The sequence below is a fragment of the Canis lupus genome, chromosome 5 (assembly GCF_048164855.1).
Source record: "Canis lupus baileyi chromosome 5, mCanLup2.hap1, whole genome shotgun sequence".
NCBI lineage: Eukaryota > Metazoa > Chordata > Mammalia > Carnivora > Canidae > Canis > Canis lupus.
Genome location: NC_132842.1, coordinates 76,569,552 through 76,587,484, shown reverse-complemented (window position 1 = coordinate 76,587,484; position 17,933 = coordinate 76,569,552). Strand labels below are relative to the sequence as shown.

At 51.2% G+C, this 17,933-nt stretch overlaps 1 protein-coding gene and 1 long non-coding RNA gene across 3 annotated transcripts; one reads left to right on the top strand and one right to left on the bottom strand.

Moving 5' to 3' along the window:
• On the top strand, window positions 1-17,880 carry LOC140634214 (uncharacterized). Of its 2 annotated transcripts, XR_012031735.1 has the most exons (6): window positions 1-337; window positions 2,040-2,099; window positions 3,304-3,415; window positions 10,479-10,553; window positions 15,380-15,478; window positions 17,071-17,880. It is a non-coding gene; the product is annotated as an uncharacterized lncRNA (long non-coding RNA). The 2 variants fall into 2 exon arrangements; XR_012031736.1 differs by lacking the exon at window positions 15,380-15,478.
• Window positions 3,840-5,448, bottom strand: ID3 (inhibitor of DNA binding 3). Its single transcript, XM_072827848.1, has 3 exons — window positions 5,061-5,448; window positions 4,859-4,941; window positions 3,840-4,334 (listed from the first exon to the last, which is right to left on the bottom strand). Exons 1-2 carry the CDS (start codon window positions 5,358-5,360, stop codon window positions 4,882-4,884), a joined length of 360 nt encoding a protein of 119 aa, XP_072683949.1. The 5' UTR covers window positions 5,361-5,448; the 3' UTR covers window positions 3,840-4,334; window positions 4,859-4,881.
• Window positions 17,881-17,933: the final 53 nt, after the last annotated feature.

Genomic DNA, 17,933 nt, shown 5'->3' with positions numbered 1-17,933 from the left:
ATCCTTGTCATGGAGAACCTACTAGCCCGATCTGGTCTGCCCACTGATCCGACCAAGGACTGACTCACTAACCTCCAGCACTGACGCTCCTCAGACTGACCCTGGCACCGTGTCTGTTAACCCAGGCCACAGGCTGACTGACTGCTGCCCACTCCTATCCAGACTTGCCCCAAACCCTGCCACAGTCTGGCTGAACCCCAGCTCTGGCCACACTCTGCCCCCTCACCCTCCTTTCAGACTGACCTCTGATTTGGGTCACAAGGAGACCCCTTGACCTTGCCACCGACTGACCCTTAACAGGAGGAGAAATAACCAGAGAACCATGAAACGCTAAATTGTGAGTGAAATAGGACGCGGGAGAGGAGAGCGGGGCGGGGTGGGGAGGGAGACTGGGGCGGAGGGCGAGGCTTCCCGGAGCACCCCAGCGGGCCCGGGGCCACCCTCGGAAGGTCGGATGGGCCTTGTGCGGGGCACGTCGCAGGCGCTCGAGGAATGCGAGTTGCCTGAAAGAATGAAGGAAGGAAGGAACGGGGGTGCGATCCAGGGCGGCCGCCGGGCCAGGGCAAAGCCTGCCCAGGCAGGAAGCGGGGTGGGGGCGCGCTGAGGCTGCAGCGGCCCGAGCGCAGCTGGGGGCAGCGGGAGAGCCGTGGGGTCAGCGACTCCGCTGGGTGGGGGGGCCCGGCCGGGAGGCTGGGAACTGGGAGGCCGCGCTGCTGGCAGAGCGGCGGGGGCGCCGCGAGGCTCCGGATGGGCTGGGAGCCCCGCCCGCAGGCTGCGGAGGGAGCCGGAGCCAGAGCGGAGCCAGAGCTCAGACATCCGGGCGCCAGCGAACACCTGCGAGCGGCCCCCAGGGCCCGCGGGGGGGCAGCGCGGGTCGCCGGGCGGGGGGCGGGGCGGGCGCGCCTCCGCCCCGCCGGGCTCGGGCCACGTGGGGGCCCAGGCTCCGCCCCCGCCCGGGCTGCGAGCGGCGGCCGCAGGAGCTGCGGCGAGAGGCGCCGGCGGAGGGCGCGGGGCGGCCGCGGGGCGGGCAGGAGCGAGCGCCCGCAGGCCCGAGCGCGGAGCCCGGGGCGACGCAGGCGAGCGCTGGCCGGGAGCGGAGACGAGGCCGGGAACGCGCACAATGGAAGGTTGTTGGGCGCATCCCCAGCTGGGGACGCCTGTAACCGGCCTCCTCTCAAGGGCACCGTCCCCGGTGTCACGGGCATGGATCTGAATCCCTGCTTTGTTGCTTAGGAGCCGTGTGGCCACGGGCAAGTTCCTTCCTCCGTTCTGAGCCTGCCTGTCCTGTTTTATTTACAAAGTAAAAAATCTCTTCCAAAGGTGCCTATTTCAGAGTCGACGCGATCACGAAGCAAGACAGTTAATAGTGAATCTTGTGTTTCGGGGAACCTGGTAGATGCTTCCTTTGCGCGCGTTACCTCTAATCCGCGTCACAAACCTGCAACAGAAGTACCATCAATCACCCCAATCACAAATGAGGGAGAGGGACCCCGCGATGGCCCTGGGTCTTTCATTCAGCAAGCACCCACTGGGGACTGCACAGGTACCAGGTGCAGGGAATGGCCAGGGAGGAGACCTGTCCTGGAGTAGACACGAGAATAGGTTTTGAAGCTACGTGGAGTTGGGTTTACTCATTCCTGCTGTGCCACTTCTTTGCGGTGTGACCTGCATCGAGTTATTCAGCCTCTCTGAATCAGTTTCTTACGTAAAATGGGAATAAAGATACCAGCTTTGCTGAGTTGTGGTGAGGATTAGAAAAAAATTAAGATAAAACAGAGCCTGACACCTGGCAGGCACCCGGTAGGTGATTATGACAGACGACACTATCCTCATTCTGAGAGTTTTCCGACCCGCGGCCAAATTGCTTTCACTCTCTAATGACTAATGAATTGGCATCCTGGTTTCAGCTTTTGTCCCAGCCACCTGAAGAGCTCAGTCTCTGCAGACCTGACAGGCAATTTCCTTGGAATTAGCTTAATAATACCTTGTAGGTGTGTGATGCATTTCAAAGACCTTTCCCACCATTATCTTCTGTCCAGGGAGAAGGCTGTAAGAGAACTGCCAGCTGTCGGGCAAAGGAAGGAGAGAGGCTTGGAGAGGTAAAGTGGCTTGCTCAAGGTCACATGGCAGATGAGCCATTTGGCTCTTTTCTAGCCGTCCCCAGTCCCACAGCTTCTGAGTGAGCAGGAAGCAGCATGCTGTGGCAGTAAGGGTGGATGAAGAGTTCAGTGCCTGGCTCTCCTGCAATTAATGGTCTCGTGTAGGGCCAGGTGCCTCAGAGTAGATGGCTCAGGATCAGCAATCTTACATAGATGTGGAAACCAAGGGTCAAGGGAGGCAGTCTCTAGCCTGCATTGTACAGCTAGGATGTGATAAAGCAAGAATTTGCACCCTTGCATGGCTGCCACCAGAGCCAGCACAGCACACCTAACAAAACAAACCAAGGTAGACCCAGGTTGGGAGGCAGGTTGGTTTTGAGGCAGGAGTTATTCACATGGGGGCTGAGGACTTCCTAGGGGATTAGAGGTCTGCTAACACTCTGCAAAGGTATGTGTATATATTTTCTGGAGTGCGCATACCTTCCACTAGAACATCAGAGGAAGCCAGGAAAACAGGTTAGGGATCGCTGGTCAGCTGATTGGCAAAGACAGATTGCCTCCCCACCACATGCCCCTGTTCACCCCTGAAAGCTCACCAGGGTTAAAGCATGAAGGGTGATGACATGACCTGTTTGTTATGAAATATTGAAGTAACTCATGCCAGGGGCCAACACAGATGAGCTCATATCATAAACAGGAATCTGGTGAGGCCAGGAGCCTGGTGGAGCCCACCTGGGGAGCTGCCTGGTGGGGGGCAAGGAGGGATGGTGTGGTTTGGAGGTCTTGCCCTCTGCCCCACTCTTGGACCTGGCACCGTGGGATGACCAGTCTTAGGCTCTCCACTACATTTGTAGTCACTGTCATTGGGTTAAAATCCCATCTTTCTCTCAAGGGGTTGTAAGAAGCTGGCCCAGACCCATTATCCACTGAGCCTCAGTTTCTCCATTTCTGAAATAAAGATGTACACAGAGTAGACTCCCAATGGAGGTGCTATAGGAAGGAAATATCAGAAGGAATGAGGGGTGTGGGGCTGCTGCTTCAAATTCCCACTTTAGGCTCAGTCTTCCAATTACCTGGTGGTAGAAGAGGGATTGGTACACTAGTGCTCCCCAAACAGCATCCAAGTCATTCTGATCAGAGTGGCTGGGGATTTGAGGGATGAGAAAAACCCATCTCCCGTTTTTTCTTTTTCCAAATTTGGAAGCCCAAGAGGAAGCCAAACCAGAGAGCATGAGGAGGGAAATGAAACCAGGCCCTGATCTGCTTATTCATCTCTGAAATGGGTCTATCAACCACCACCCCTGTCTGGGCACCAGGTGAGACGCCACTCTTCCACATCCCCTGCTAGAAAGACATGAATAATTAACGACATTGAAGAGGACAGCCATCGGGTAATGTAGCAAAACGGCTAAGGGACCTAAGAAACTGGGACTCAGGAGACCCAATTTCTATCCCGAGCCCCCAAATTGCCGGGTGAGATTGTGCTAGTCACTTCCCCTCATCCACAAAATGAGGGGACAGGGCCAGGATCTTCTCTGCACCCACCCTTAATGGATATGAGGCTCCCAAGCAGGAGCTCTTTCCACTGCCCCCGCCCCCAGTCTTAGTTGACATTTTTCCATCTCCCTTTAATAAGCAAGTTTGCTTTTCCCAAGGTCCAAGAAGGACATCTATATTTCCCCTACATTCAGCCTTATGAGAGCATTAGCATTTAAGGAAACAAATTACATACTCATATACTCAAGTGTTTAAAAACCGTTTATTATGCAAAATGTTAACTTTTATAAAAAGTTTAATAATATACATTGCATGGTTACAGAAAGTCACCTTCCTGCAAAAAAGGTACAAAAGCTATATACTCTATTATAGAGTTCATAATCAGGGCAACAGAGCCTTTCTCCAAGGAGACCAGAAGACCAGCTCTACTGCTGCCTTGGCAGACTTTGGAGAGCAGCCACTCCCCCCCCCAACTCCACACTGTGAAAGACAGTCTTTAAAACTTGGGGGTGGGGTGGGGGCTGGGAGATGTTGCCCAGCTGGTGCCCAGAGCTAGCTCTGGCTCTTTAGGCCACCCAAGTTCACAGTCCTCCGCTCCCGGGCGCCAGGTCCAGCCTCGAGGCGGGGGTTTGGGGAAGTCAAGTGGGCAGGGCGAGGTTGGGGCCCATCCATGCCCTCGGGCTTCCGGCCGTAGAGGGTCCCGGGGTCCCAGGCGGAACGGGCGCCAGCACCTGCGTTCTGGGCGGGGGAGGAAAGAAGACCAGGGAGCCATCAGTTTCCGCCGAGCGCGCCGAGGCGGGGGCCGTCCGCAGACTGCCCGGCGCCAGGGAGGAAACTTGGTCTCTACCTCCAGCTGATAACTCCGAGCCCTAAGCTGCCCCCACCCAGTTGGCGCCAAAGGACCACAGGCGGAGCTTGCAACCACCCCGCCCTCTTGGAATTGACACTAGTTGGGAGAAGCCTACACTCCCAACTACGGACAGAACGGCTCTTTTATTTACCTGCGCCTACTTTTCCCCCTGTCTTTGGCCACTGGGGGAGGGCAGGGGCAAAGCGCGCGGAAGGTGGAAACGCACATTGGATGGGAATTGGTTCTGTCATTCATTTGATGAAACCGAGGTTAAGCCACTCTCGCCCCACCCTCGCCCCGTTTTCCCCAAACTGAGATGGCAATAATCGCTTAAAAGGCCAACCAGTTCCAAGATCTGTCGCTTTAAGCACCGCCCCACCCCCACCCCCTGGGCGACGGCGGGGAGACTCACCTGGAGGCGCCAGGGCTGCCAGGTCAGTGGCAGAAGCTCCTCTTGTCGTTGGAGATCACGAGTTCCGGAGCGAGCTCGGCTGTCTGAGACGAGGAGAAAGAGGATAAAGTGATGCCCGGCGTTTGGGAGTTTCAGGAGTCCAAGCAGCATCCCGGCTCCGGAGCTCGAGCCCGCCCCACCTCCCGCGCACGCCCCCACGCACCTGGATGGGAAGATGCGGGCCGTCGGGGGGTCCAGGGGCGGGCTCGGCCAGGACCACCTGCAGGTCGAGGATGTAGTCGATGACGCGCTGCAGGATTTCCACCTGGCTAAGCTGAGTGCCTCGCGGGACTCCGGGTACGAGTTCCCGCAAGCGCGAGTAGCAGTGGTTCATGTCGTCCAACAGGCTCAGCGGCTCCTCGGCCGCCGGGCCCTTGCCGCGCCCGCGCGCGATGGCCAGGCTGCGTTCGGACAGGCAGCACACCGCCTCGTAGCAGCCGCGCACCGGGCTCAGCGCCTTCATATTGCAGAGTGAGGCCAGGCCGGAGGTGCCGAGAGGAGCAGGAGAGCCAGGGAGCCCCGACAGCAGCTGGCAACGCGCGCACGCCGGCCGCGGCCCCACTTATAGAGCCCGGTCGGGGCCACGCCCCTTTATGCAAAACGCGCGCCTCGGCCCCGCCCCCGCCAGCCCTGGGCGTTCACAACCCGGTTAAATTGCAAACAGGCTTCCTCCGGCTGGTCTGACGCCGAATACCGCGGAGCCGCGGATTCAAAGAATGAGGAAGCGCTGATACTGGGGAGAGGCAGGCCTCTTTGCCAGCGAGGATTTTAAAAAATCACTTAAAACCATTAACTTTAAGAATTTGCCTTTTCCTGGCAGCGCCCCAGATCTTTGAGCTCCCCTGCCCCCTGCCAGTCCACCCACAGCCCAACACTAGTTCGAACCCACAGCTCCTCTGAGGTCATAAATCCCTGAACAGCAAAGAAGCTTTTTTTTTTTTTTTTAAAGCAAAGGATTTTTCAAGGGAAACTTGTAAGGAATTAGTGCCGCCTTGTTCCCCAATTTGCTGTTCGTCTGACCTCCAGACTCACTGGCGTCAGGAATTATCTTGTGACCAGAGGGGAAAAAAAATTAATTGCGGTGAAGCTGAGTTTACAATGAAGAAAACAGATTTGGGCTAGGGCTGAGATTGCAGAAGGAGGAGGGGAAGGGGGTTTGAGCAAAGAACACTATTTGAGCAACAGGGGAAAAGGAAAAAAAAAAAAAAAAGAAGAAGAAGAAAGCAGGCCGAATCCGTGATTTTTGCATGGGGAGAGAAAGGAGCTCCCACCCTCTGGCCCCATGCGCTCCATAAGGAGCCAAATATTTGCCAGTTGTGTTTTGGAAGTGAGTTCGATTAAAATCTTGGACCGAGTTTTAAATATGGGGCGACAGACAAGATGATTTCTGTATCAATCTTTCAAGGGGTCCCCCGTGGGGGGGGGTCAATCTCTTAACTCTTGCTTTGCCATCCCCCCACCCCCCACACTTTCCACACACCTCTATGCAGAAAACAATAGTTTGGTAATTTCATCACTCTATTGTCTGTCCCTTTCTGCTATGGAAGGGTAGGGCCACCTGGACTTGATTATTCTTAGCCTCACTGAAATAGCTCCAGCTCTATCTGAGAGCCCAGGAAAGGGATCAGAGAACAGGGAAGCTAAGCCCTGTATTGCAACAGGACATTGCACTCAGTATTCTTGTCTTCTTGTCACTTCCCAGAACTTTTGGGAATTTGCAGCCTCAAAATGCTGGTTTTCATCTTGGAACTGACCAGGTGGGATTCCCCCAATGGTTGCTTCCTAAATCAATCAGTTGGTAAATATTTATGGAGTCATCTTACACAGAACAGTGGCTCCTGCTCTCAAGAATCTCACAATTTGGGGAGACAAGATTAACACAGGAAACAATTAAGATTTCTATAGTATGTGGCACTAATTAAAAGGACAATGGGAGCTCAGAGCTAGGAGAATCTCAAAATAATAATCGTAGAGAGGACGCTGGACTGGAAATCCACATAGCCATGCGATCTTGAACAAGCCCATTTACCCTGGCCTTTGTTGCCTTGTGACTAATATGGGGAGATGGTGCTAAGTGATTATTTTAAATCCTTCCCAATACTAGAAATCTAAGGCTTTATGAAATTTGGACAGGCAGGTGTGGGGTAGTAAAGGGCTCAGAGAGGGGCTATAAAAACATGTCCAGTGTCACACCACAGCTAATGGTAGACTCAGCCCTGAAGTCCTATTGTTTGCCATCATACCACACAAGGTTCTGTGTCCCAAGAAAGGGGTCTTCTAAAGATTTCTCCCTAGAATGTTAATGTTTCCAAGTTTCTTATACTTTTTAGCATGAGGAAGAAGAAAATAACCTGTAAGTGCACAAGTCAGTCTATAAATGCTACAGACGTCAGAAGAAGAGAATGCCAGCTATTTGGTCATGGGAAAGGAAAATGGTGGCTCCGCAGACTCCTGAGTGACCAAATAGAAAACCCTTTCCTTTTCTATCACGCAGACTTCCGTGGTTTGTGCAAAATGGTCAAGCCTGGGTTGGGGGGGAGGGTGTTCTGGAAAAATCATGGCCTTTGGAGCCAGGCAGATTTATGTTCAAATCCCGGTTCTTCTCTTTTACTAATGATGTTGAACTAAGTCAACTCTCCATGCCTCAAGTTCCCAATTTATAAAAACGAAGGCTAATTAGATCTAGCTCATTTATTCAACAAATAATTACTGCATGCCTCTGCTCTGCAAGGCACTTGACATATGCTCTTTCCACCAGATCTGGTAGTCTCCTTAGTGCCTGGGGACACAGCATGGGGCCAGGTGTGTGTTAGGTGTTCAGTCCACAGGTCCCTACAGGTTCTCTTCTTGCCTTTTCCCCTCCTCTGTTGCTACCACTGATGCCTCAGGCTCGCGTACCTGTTTGCAAAGCATCTTCACATTTACTATTTCCCAAGATGCTTTCAGGCTGAAATGCCCATGGGCTGTGTGACACAAGGCAGTAGAAGGATGCAGTGGGATTAGCAAGCAGATTCTCTCTTGGCCATGCCAATAACTTGCAATGTGGCCTTGGACGAGTTTCCTTCCTTCCTGGGCAGAATTTTCTGCAAAACTGGGGGACCGGGCGGGGAGGGGGAGGGAGAGGGGTGCAAAAGACCTCTAGGGGTCCTCTCCAACCTAAGAGTCTAATTCTGAAAGAAGCAGGGGACGGTTGGGGACACTGAATAAAGTTTGAACCCTAGAGACTTCTTTTTCCAACAGCAGACTGGAGGGGCTAGCTCGGGCCTTCTGCAACTAGTTTAGTGGTGGCGGGGCCTCAGCCTCTTATTCCAAATGCCTCTGAACTTTCTGTTCCCAGTTCTGCTCCTTTTACCAGCTTTTTCCCCCCTCTTGCATTTTTTATTTTTATGAAAGGATGTCATTAAGGCTTTTGTCTGCGCTGTTTTTGTTTCAGAACTTTTCTCACAATCCTATTTTTTGTTGAGGAATCCGCTCCTTTGCCCAGCTGTGGGTCCCGGTCCCACAGCTGTGTTGATCTAAGACTCAGCCCCAGACAGCCTGGCGCCAGGGTGGGACGTCATGCGTTCACACAGGGATGCGTGTCCCAGGCAACCTTTCCTCGGGCAGTCACCGGTCGGCGACTGCCGCCCCCACCAATGGGCGCCCGACACCCGAGAAAGGGGCGGGGTCTGCGCCTCCCCGACCCGAGAGCGGCTGGTGAATTGCAGATGCTGGGAACTTGATAACGTTCCTTGAATTGGGGCCCTTCAAAGTCTTTTTTCCCTCCCTCTTTTGGTTCTTTCTTTTCTTCCTTTTGTTTTTTTTTTTTTTCTTTCCTTCCACCTTCTTCCTTGATCTCTATATGTATGTAGTTTTTCTTTGCCATCTCCTTCTTCCTTTTTAAACTATCTCCTCCCAGTGTCAGGAATCATTTTGTAAGCATTTCCAGGAACTGAATCTTCCTTTGCCAAAATTGAAAGAAAAAAAAAAGAAGAAGAAGAAGAAGACGAAGAGAAAAAAAAATTCAGTGTTGTGTTCTCTGATTTTTTTGAAGTGTTGGCAGAACCATTAAGTGATACTGTTTTGTCTTTAAAATTTTAAAAAGTGGTGGGGGGGTCTCTGAGCTGTCGTTTTCAAAGCCAAAGTAATGATGATGAGAACTGCAGATGTCTTTTTGCCTAAACTGAGTTTCTATCTATTTATCTACCTATCTATTTTTTCCCCACTTATGTTGTAAAGTTGGAATCAAGGAAACCTCAGAAACTTGCCCAAGGTTACTTGGGATGTCAGCTGTGGGGGGGGGGGCAGAACCCTGACCTCCCCTAACTTGGCTCCCTGTCCACGCTGTTCCCTAGCCCTCATTAGCATTACAGTGGCCTGCTGTGGTCTCAGAAGACCCCCAGATGCTGCATTTCCTAATAGGTAACTGTTTGCTCTCAAAGTACCCGTAACTGTGTGCTGAGCACTTTCTAGCCATTCACATAAGAACGGACTTCTAAAAAAAAAAATAAAGGAAAAAAAAAAAAGAACGGCTCCTTCTCCCCTCAGCGAGGCTAGACCTCAAAGTGCTGCTTGAGACTCATGTGATACAAGGAAACCCCAGGGAATTCAGAGTCAAGACCAGCCTCCAAATTCCTGTATGGACTACTTCCCCTCACTCGGCCTCAGTTGTGTCTTCTGTAGAATGGGGAGGAAAATGATAGCCACTTACCTCAGCTGGGAGGACCGAAGGGGAGGAGGATTGGAAAGTGCTGTGGGAACCAATTAGTTATTTTTCTGTGCTACGGTGTGATGCACCCCTGGTGAGTAGAATAGGTGATGCCAGGTGAGTTTAATGGTTCCTGCTGAGACTGTTCTCAGGAATGTGGGTAATACCCTGAAGGGGACTGTAGGAAGCATGGAGATGCAAGGCTTGAGTCCTTATGGGGGTGGGTATTTCAGCAGTCTCCAAGATAGGCTACTCTATAGTTAAGAAGTACTTGGTGCTATCATCATCATCATCCTCACCCTCATCCTCATCCTCATCTTTCATTGAATCATAACTGTTCATCTTCGCATACATTATCCCATTATGGATTTTGCAGACAAGGAAACTGAGGCTTAGAAAGGTTAATATGCTTGTCCAAGATCACATAGCCAGTAAGCGGCAGATCCAAGATTTGTACCCATGTCTGCCTGTCTCAAAGCTTGTGTCCTTCTTCCGTGCCTATGCTTTTCCATCTGTGCCTTCAAGGGACTTCTTGGGAAGGTAGCTCAGTCCTGAAAGTGTTTTATTCTACTGGATAGAGAAAAGCTTGTGTGTGTGTGCGCGCGCATTTGATAGGAAGACAGACACTGGTATTGGGGACATTACGGGAAAAACCTTTGTTTTCTAAGCAGAGAGATTCAGAGAGCATTGGAAATTTCAAGTTTTTCCCCTCAAAAGCCCTCTCCTGTCCATGCTTTAAAGGACATTTATTCCTAAAGTGCAGAATGACTACTTCTGTTCTTAAGGGTCAGTTTGGAATTGAGTTTCCTCCCTCTCTCCTTCTTCTAACCCAAATCCAGCCTAGTTTGGTCCAGCCAGACCACCCTGAAATTCACTAGCCTCTTGCTCCAACAGGTAGGCAGTGGCCATGGGATGTCCAGGAGCTCACTTGGCATCTGGGGTGAGGGGTAGACACCCACAGAGAAGCAGGTAAGGAGTTTATCTTCTGAGAACCTATCCTAAGTTGGGTCTTTTATAAACTCTATCTTACATAATCTGCTCTAGAGGCTTTTGGGGTAAGTATTATTAGGACAAAGATCCTGAAGTTCAAAGAGATTTGTCACACAGCTGGCTGAAAATAAAACCCCACCAATCAAGATTTGAATCCAGGTCTATTGGCTCAAATTCTCCAAGGATGGAGACACATATTCAAACCACACACAGTGTGCAGACATGAAGGACTGGTTCTCTCACCCTAGCATTTCTTGGCCCATGAGTATGGCCAGCAACAACTTGTCAAGCAGGGACAATTTGGAACTTCTAGCATTTGGAGAGCATCAGCAGGTAATGTGGGAGTTTAACTGTAACTTTAAAAAACAACAAAAAGGAAATGAATATATTGCAGAGGTTTTCTATTTCCATAGCACTTTCATTCAGGATTTCTCTGAACACTCCCAACCACCATACAGGGCATATATCTCACCTGCTTTGCAGCCAGGTGGTATTTATCTCTCTGATTTCAGTATACCTCCTAGTGCCTGGCACTTAGTAAAGTGCTGAATTAAGTTCCACCTCAGTCATCACTTTTAGGAGACCACTTGGGGATGGAGGGATTTAAAAGTCAAATTCACGTTATACTGGATGACTCTGATTCTGTGACTCTCAGGCATAATGTCTTTGGTGCAGATGCCAACAATTGGATTTGGGCTCCTACTAACAGGGGTCAGAAAAGGCTTTAGAGGGCAGCCCTGGTGGCGCAGCGGTTTGGCGCCGCCTGCAGCCTGGGGTGTGATCCTGGAGACCTGGGATCGAGTCCCACGTCGGGCTTCCTGCATGGAGCCTGCTTCTTCCTCTGCCTGTGTCTCTGCCTCTCTTTCTCTCTCTCTCTCTCTCTCTGAATAAATAAATAAATCTTTAAAAATAAAAAAAGAAAAGAAAAGAAAAGGCTTTAGAAAGATGAAGTCCAGGGATGCCTGGGTGGCTCAGCAGTTGAGTGTCTGCCTTTGGCTCAGGGTGTGATCCTGGAGTCCCACATGGGGCTCCCTGCATGGAGCTTGTTTCTCCCTCTGCCTATGTCTCGCCTCTCTCTCTCTCTCTATTCATGTGTCTCTCATGAATAAATAAATAAAATCTTAAAAAAAAAAAAAAGATGAAGTCCAAAGGAAGAAAAAAAAAAAAAGCGACCTCCCCCCCACCCCCACCAGCCCGCCAAGGCCTTGCCCAGATATTGTCTTATGTTGGCCTAGGTCCCAGCTGCAGTTCAAAGGCTTCAAGGGTAGGTACTGAGGCCAAGAGGGGGAATCTGACCTGGGACACAGGTGTCCGTGCCAGAGAGGAAAGGGCTCCCTTACCCCCAACCGGCCCAGCCCTGCAGCAAGCTGGAAACGCAGGGGTGTCTGAAAGCACAAGCAGAGACTGCAACTCAGAGAGAGCCTCCTGCCAGCTAAAGGGGCTCCTGAGTGTAATCATTACAGTGGCTCAAGCATCAGCAGGTTAATAAAGGGCAACTTTTGCTGGGTGCCAACAGTGAGCCAGGCATCTTACATGTATTTTCTCTCTCTCCATCCTCATATCAGTGGAAGCTCGCAGGGATGAGGTGACTTGCCCAAGGTCACACAGCTGTTGGGAGGCAGAGCAGGGCTGCCTGAGTCCAAAGCTTGTGCGTGAACCAGGTTACCAACTAGAGGGAAGCAAATGCTGGAGAATGGGGGGTGGGGGGTTGTATTAAGGAGGAATTGAGGATGGAAGGAGAAGGAAATCCAACATTTGAAATCCATTTTGCTCAACAGACCCTCACGGCATCAGGCAGTGGATGCGTGTATGTCTCTGAGAAGTGGGTTCTTCTCTGAATGCCTGTGTTCCTTCCTGAGCGTGTGCCCTTCACCCGCCTCTGGGTTTGGGGATCCTCCTGTTGAGGGTGGCTGCCTGGGCCCTGGTGAGAGTGTGGGTCTCCGCAGCGATGCGGCCTATCTGGATGCGTGGTGAGTCTCCCGGGGCGCCCCGCTCCGTGGGCCCCGCCCGGTACGCGCCTGCCTGGGTGTGCAGCCTTCTCCCTCACGGCCCGCCTCGTATGTGTCCATCGGGCCAGGTGCAAACGGGGCCAAGGGGACAATGCGCTTGCACGCCCGGGTGGCCTTTCCGCCACGCCTCCCTCCGCGCGACCCCCTCCGCCTTCACCCCGCGCCCTGGCTGCCGCCCCATCCTGGCCCGCTCCGACCTTGGCCCTCCCGGCCTGCGCCAGGGCGCCCCGCGTCGCCCCGCCTGACCCTCCGCGCCGCCCCCCGCGCCCCCGGCCCCCCCCCCCGCCCTCCCGCCCGCGCCCCGCGCCCCCACCCCCGGCGGCCCCAGGCGCGCAGCTGCGAGACACACAATCGCCCGCGCCCCCTCCCGCCCCCCGCGCAGCCCCTCGCCCAACAAAAGCCGCTTTCTTTCCCCACAACAGATTAAAGACCAGGAGGGGGTGAAAAATAGGCTTCTCCAGCCCTGGCGGGGGAGGGGCGCGGGCAAAGCTGGGCTTTGGGGACTCTTTGATGGCGAGCGTGTGGGAAACCCGGAGGAATGCGGCTGCGGGGACCCGCGCAGCGGGGCGAGGCTCCCGGAGAAGGGCCCGAACCCCCCCACCCCACCACGACCTCCGCGCCCCCCCTCGGGGCCCCGCGCCCCTCGCGCCCCGACCCCCCTCCCCGGGACCCCAGCGCCGCCCCCCGGGGACCCTCGCTGCGCCCTCGCGCCCTCGCGCCCGGCCTTTCTGCGCCCTTCGCGCTCCTGCCCCGTCCGTCTGTCCCTCAGCCACTTTTCGCAAATTCTCATTTCTCGGTCTTCTGTTTTGCGTTTTTCCAGTTTTCCTCTTCGCGAATCTCCTTTGCTCCTCCACCCTTTTCTTCTCATTTCTAGTCTCTTGGTCTCTTACTCCGTGTCTTTCTTTATCTGGATCTAAACACCCATCCTCTATCTCCTCTCTTTGTCTCGGACACACTCTGTGCCTCTTTGTTGCTGTGGCTCTATCTCTTGGTGGCTCCTTGTCTGTGCATCTGGCTGGGACTCTCCTGGGTTGGCTCCTGGGGACGGTGCTGGATTGAGCACAGTCTCCTGCCTGTTTGGAGCGGGCTGGCAAGAGGGAACCTGAGATGTGGGCAGTTTGTTTAAACATTCCTCTCCCTCCACACACGTATGAGTGCAGATGAGAGCTGGCAAGGGGAAGACTGGGGGAACCCAGAGAGCCCATAGGGAGGAGACTTGGGGAGGCCTGGCCTGCTAGACCAGGGTCCACTAGGAACAGGGGCTCTCTGAGGCCTCCAAGGGTTCAGTATTATTTTCAGCCCAGTTTGGTTCAGACTCTGAAAGGTATTCCTGGCCCAGGACCGGATGGTGGCCTTGGGACCCTGATGGAAATGGGTTGGGTCTCCTGGCCCCCTCCCTGTCTAGTCCTTGGGACAGGGCTTGGGGAGGGAGGAGGCTGATTCAAGACAAAGGCCTTTGAAGTGGCTTGGGGCAGAGATCATCCTTGCAAAGACCTGGAGGTACCCACAGGGAACCTCGGCCTAGAATCCTGGAAACCCAGCTTTTGCACTTGGCCCTGCCACTAGCTGACAATCCTGGGCAAATGCTGTCATCTTTGGGCATCAGTTTACCCACCTGCAAAATGAGATATTTGTTTAGATTAGTGATCCTCAGCGTTTTATTCTACCCACAGATCCAATTTATTCCAAATTCATTGACTCTATTAATTAATCTGCTTTCTCATTTTGTATTTATGAAAGACAAGCATTCAGAGTTTCTGATTAGCATGGTTCATTACCATGCAGAGCTGTCCTAATTCCAGCCAAAGACACCCCATGGAGACCCCCAAAGCTTTAGTGGTCTATGCAGCAAAATCCCAATGGAAGACTATCTGCTTTGGAGTCAGACAACTTGAATTTGAATACTGAATCTGCTAGTGTCCAGCTGTGTGACCTTGGGGCGAGCACACCCTCCCTCTCCTTCCTTATCTGCCAAAAAGGGAGATATTCATAATATCTACCCCACAGGGTTGTGGTGAGCATTACATCAGATAATAGAAAAATGTAAGAAATAGGTGCTCAATAAACAGCAACTGTGGGGATGTTGATGCTCTACACCAATGCTGTCTGATAGAATTATGATGCAGCCACAAGTGGGAGCCACATATGGGATTTAAAATTTCACAGCAGCCACATTTTTGAAAAGTAAGAACAGGTGAAATTAATTTTAATAATGGATTTTACCTAACCCCAAACACCCCAAAATATTATCATTCAAACATATAATTAACACAAAAAACTACTTGTTTTATGTTAATTTTCACACTGGTGAAAATTCGCACACATCAAAATTCATACACGTGATTTCATGCACATCAAAATCTGGTATGCATTTTATCATGCAGCACATCTAGTTCAGACTAGCCACATTTCTAGTGCTCGGTAACTAGTTTCCACTAGATATGGCTAGTGGAAACCTATTGGACCGTGCTGATCAAATTAGTTAGAGAACCAAGATAGACCTTAGAGAGGAAAGAATACCGGAGCTGAGTCTTGAAGGCCAGGAAGGATTTTAATACATGAAGAGCGGGCAGGAGGAAGACAGGAAGGAAGAAGGCAGAGAATGGTGTGAGCAAAAGTGCTAACCAGCTTGCTTGGGCAGAAGCTAGAAGGGGGGTGGATGTTGGCCAAGACTGGATAAGTAGATGGAGGTGGGGTGTGTGGGATACCTGCCTTATATGCCAGGCTAAGAACATAAAGAATATGGACATTAATACTTTAGAATGACTGTCTCTTTGAGATCCACCTTCTTTTCAGGGAAGAAGGCAGCAGTACCGTGGGTAGTGTTGATTCTATTAAGATCTCGGTTAGTACCAGCTACCATTTATTGAAGATTCATTATGACCAGGCACTATGGTAAGCACATTATGTTAATTACCTCATTTAATTCTCTCAACAAACCCTCATACATTGCTGATGGGAATGGAAAATTTTGGAAAACAGTTTGGCAGTTTCTTAAAAAGTTAAGCATAAATTGACCAGATGACCCAGCAATTCTTGTAGGCATCCACCCAAGAGAAATGAAAACATGTGTCTACTCAAAGACTTGTACATGGACACTCATAGCCACATTGTTCATTGTAGCCAAAAAGTGGAATCAACCCAAATGTCCATCAACTGATAAATGAATAAATAGATATAGCTCCATACAATGGAATATTATCCAGCAATAAAAAAGGGAGGGGGACCCCTGGAGGGCTCAGCGGTTCGGTGCCTGCCTTCGGCCCAGGGCATGGTCCTTGAGTCATAGGATCGAGTCCCATGTCAGGCTTCCTGCGTGGAGCCTGCTTCTCTCTCTCTGCCTATGTCTCTGCCCCTCTCTCTCTGTGTGTCTATCATGAATAAATAAATAAAAATTTTTTAAAAAGGGAATTAAGTACTGACATATGCAACACATAGAGTCCAAAATATTATGCTACGTGAAGGGCACCTGAGTGGCTCAGTTGGTTAAACATCTGACTCTTGATTTCAGATCAAGTCTAACCAAAAAAAAAAAAAAAAAAAAAGTCTAACCTCAGCGTCGTGAGACTGAGCCCCACGTTGGTCTTTGGGCTCAGTGGAGAATCTGCTTGAGATTCTCTCTCTCCCTCTGTCCCTCCCAGCCCCCCTCAAATGAATAAATTAATCTTTTTTTTATTTTTTAATTTTTGAAAAATTTTATGTATTCATGAGAGACACAGAGAGAGAGAGAGGCAGAGACACAGGCAGAGGGAGAAGCAGGCTCCATGCAGGGACCCTGACATGGGACTCAATCCTGGGTCTCCAGGATCACGCCCTGGGCTGAAGGCAGGCACTAAACCACTGAGCCACCCAGGGATCCCCAAAAAGAGTGAATTCTAATGGAACAGTTTTTTGGGGGAGGAGGAGTTGATAAAAATATTCTAAAATTGTCGTGGTGATGTTTTGCAACTCTGTAAATATGCTGAAAATCATTGAATTGTATACTTAAAGTGGGTGAGTTTTATGGTATGTTAATTATACCTCATTAAAGCTCCTTCATTTTTAAAAATTTATTAGAGTGAGAGAGAGAGCACGCACATGAGCAAGGGGAGGGGCAGAGGGAGAGAAAGAATCTCAAGCAGACTCCTCAAGACTCATCACCCCAAGATCATGACCCCAGCCAAAACCAAGAGTCAGGCTCTTAACTGACTGAGCCACCCAGGTGCCTCTAAAGTGCCTTTAAAAAAAAGTTTACTTGGGGCACCTGCATGGCTCAGTTAGTTAAGTGCCCAACTCTTAATTTTGGCTCAGGTAGTGACCTCCAGGTTGTGAGATCCAGCCCCTCCTCGAGCTCCTTGACTAGCAGTCTGCCTCTCCCTCTCCCTCTGCTCCTCCCTCCACTTGTGCTCTCTCTCTCTTTCAAATGAATAAATATATAAATTCTTGAGAGAAAAAAAGGAAAGTATCCCAACATTTGTGATAGATACTACTGTTATCTCATTCCACAGATGTGGATATCTCAGAAAGGTGAAGCCAAGGCTGCTGAGCCAGGAAGTGAAGGAGCCGGATCTGAAGCCTGCAGAGCTGCACTGCTGACCTCTGGGCTCTCCCACGTGATGAGGGTTGCTTGCGCTGTGCTCACCATCTTTCCGGGGGCATTTGACGCACCAGTTTGGTGCCAGACATGTTTTCAAGCTGCAGCAACTGCTTAGATGACAAAGGTCAGGGGGAGGCTGCAGATTTGGGACGCTGACAGAGCCTTCTCCGTGAGAAAGCTCAGCAGCAGCTGGGCCGGGGTCATGTGTGGTAGCCCCCATGCTCTGACACCCCCTCCCCAACACTGCCTCCCTCCCAGGGGACAAAGGAACTTGGCTCTGAAGCTGAGGCCAGAATATGAGCCAGAGACCTGACCTGACCCCCACCTTGGAGTCGAGTGGATCTGGGGCCCTGGTGGGGGAGGGGTTGTCCCCAAACCCAACAAACAAACCCTGTTATTTTATAATCACACCATAGAACAGACTTGAATGGAAAGCCAGTGGATCTGGAAGCTTGGAAACCCAGTTCGAGCCTCTACCTCCTCAATCTGCACAGTGTCCTTGAGTAAACTTGCTTACTAACTCCAAACCTCAGTTCTCTTATCTGTGAAATAGAGACAATGATACTCCCTTGGGTGGTTGTAAGGATTTGGGGCACCAGGGGTTAAATTCACTTTATTTTAGACTGCCTATGTTATGTGTCTTAAGTTGTGGTTCTAATAATTTCCCCACTCAAAAGAAACGAGCTTAAAAGAGAATAGAAAAAAATAGTTAATAATTCAAGTCAATGTGTATGGGTGCTGATTTCTTTGTTTCAGGAACTTTACATTTACATT

What these genes read in the sequence shown, in the direction of transcription:
- ID3 (XM_072827848.1), bottom strand. Translation starts at nt 5,360, where the DNA reads ATGAAGGCGCTGAGCCCGGTGCGCGGCTGCTACGAGGCGGTGTGCTGC. An exon ending in GCCCGCATCTTCCCATCCAG is followed by an intron (nt 4,942 to 5,060) that starts GTGCGTGGGGGC and finishes TCCTCGTCTCAG; the next exon opens with ACAGCCGAGCTCGCTCCGGA.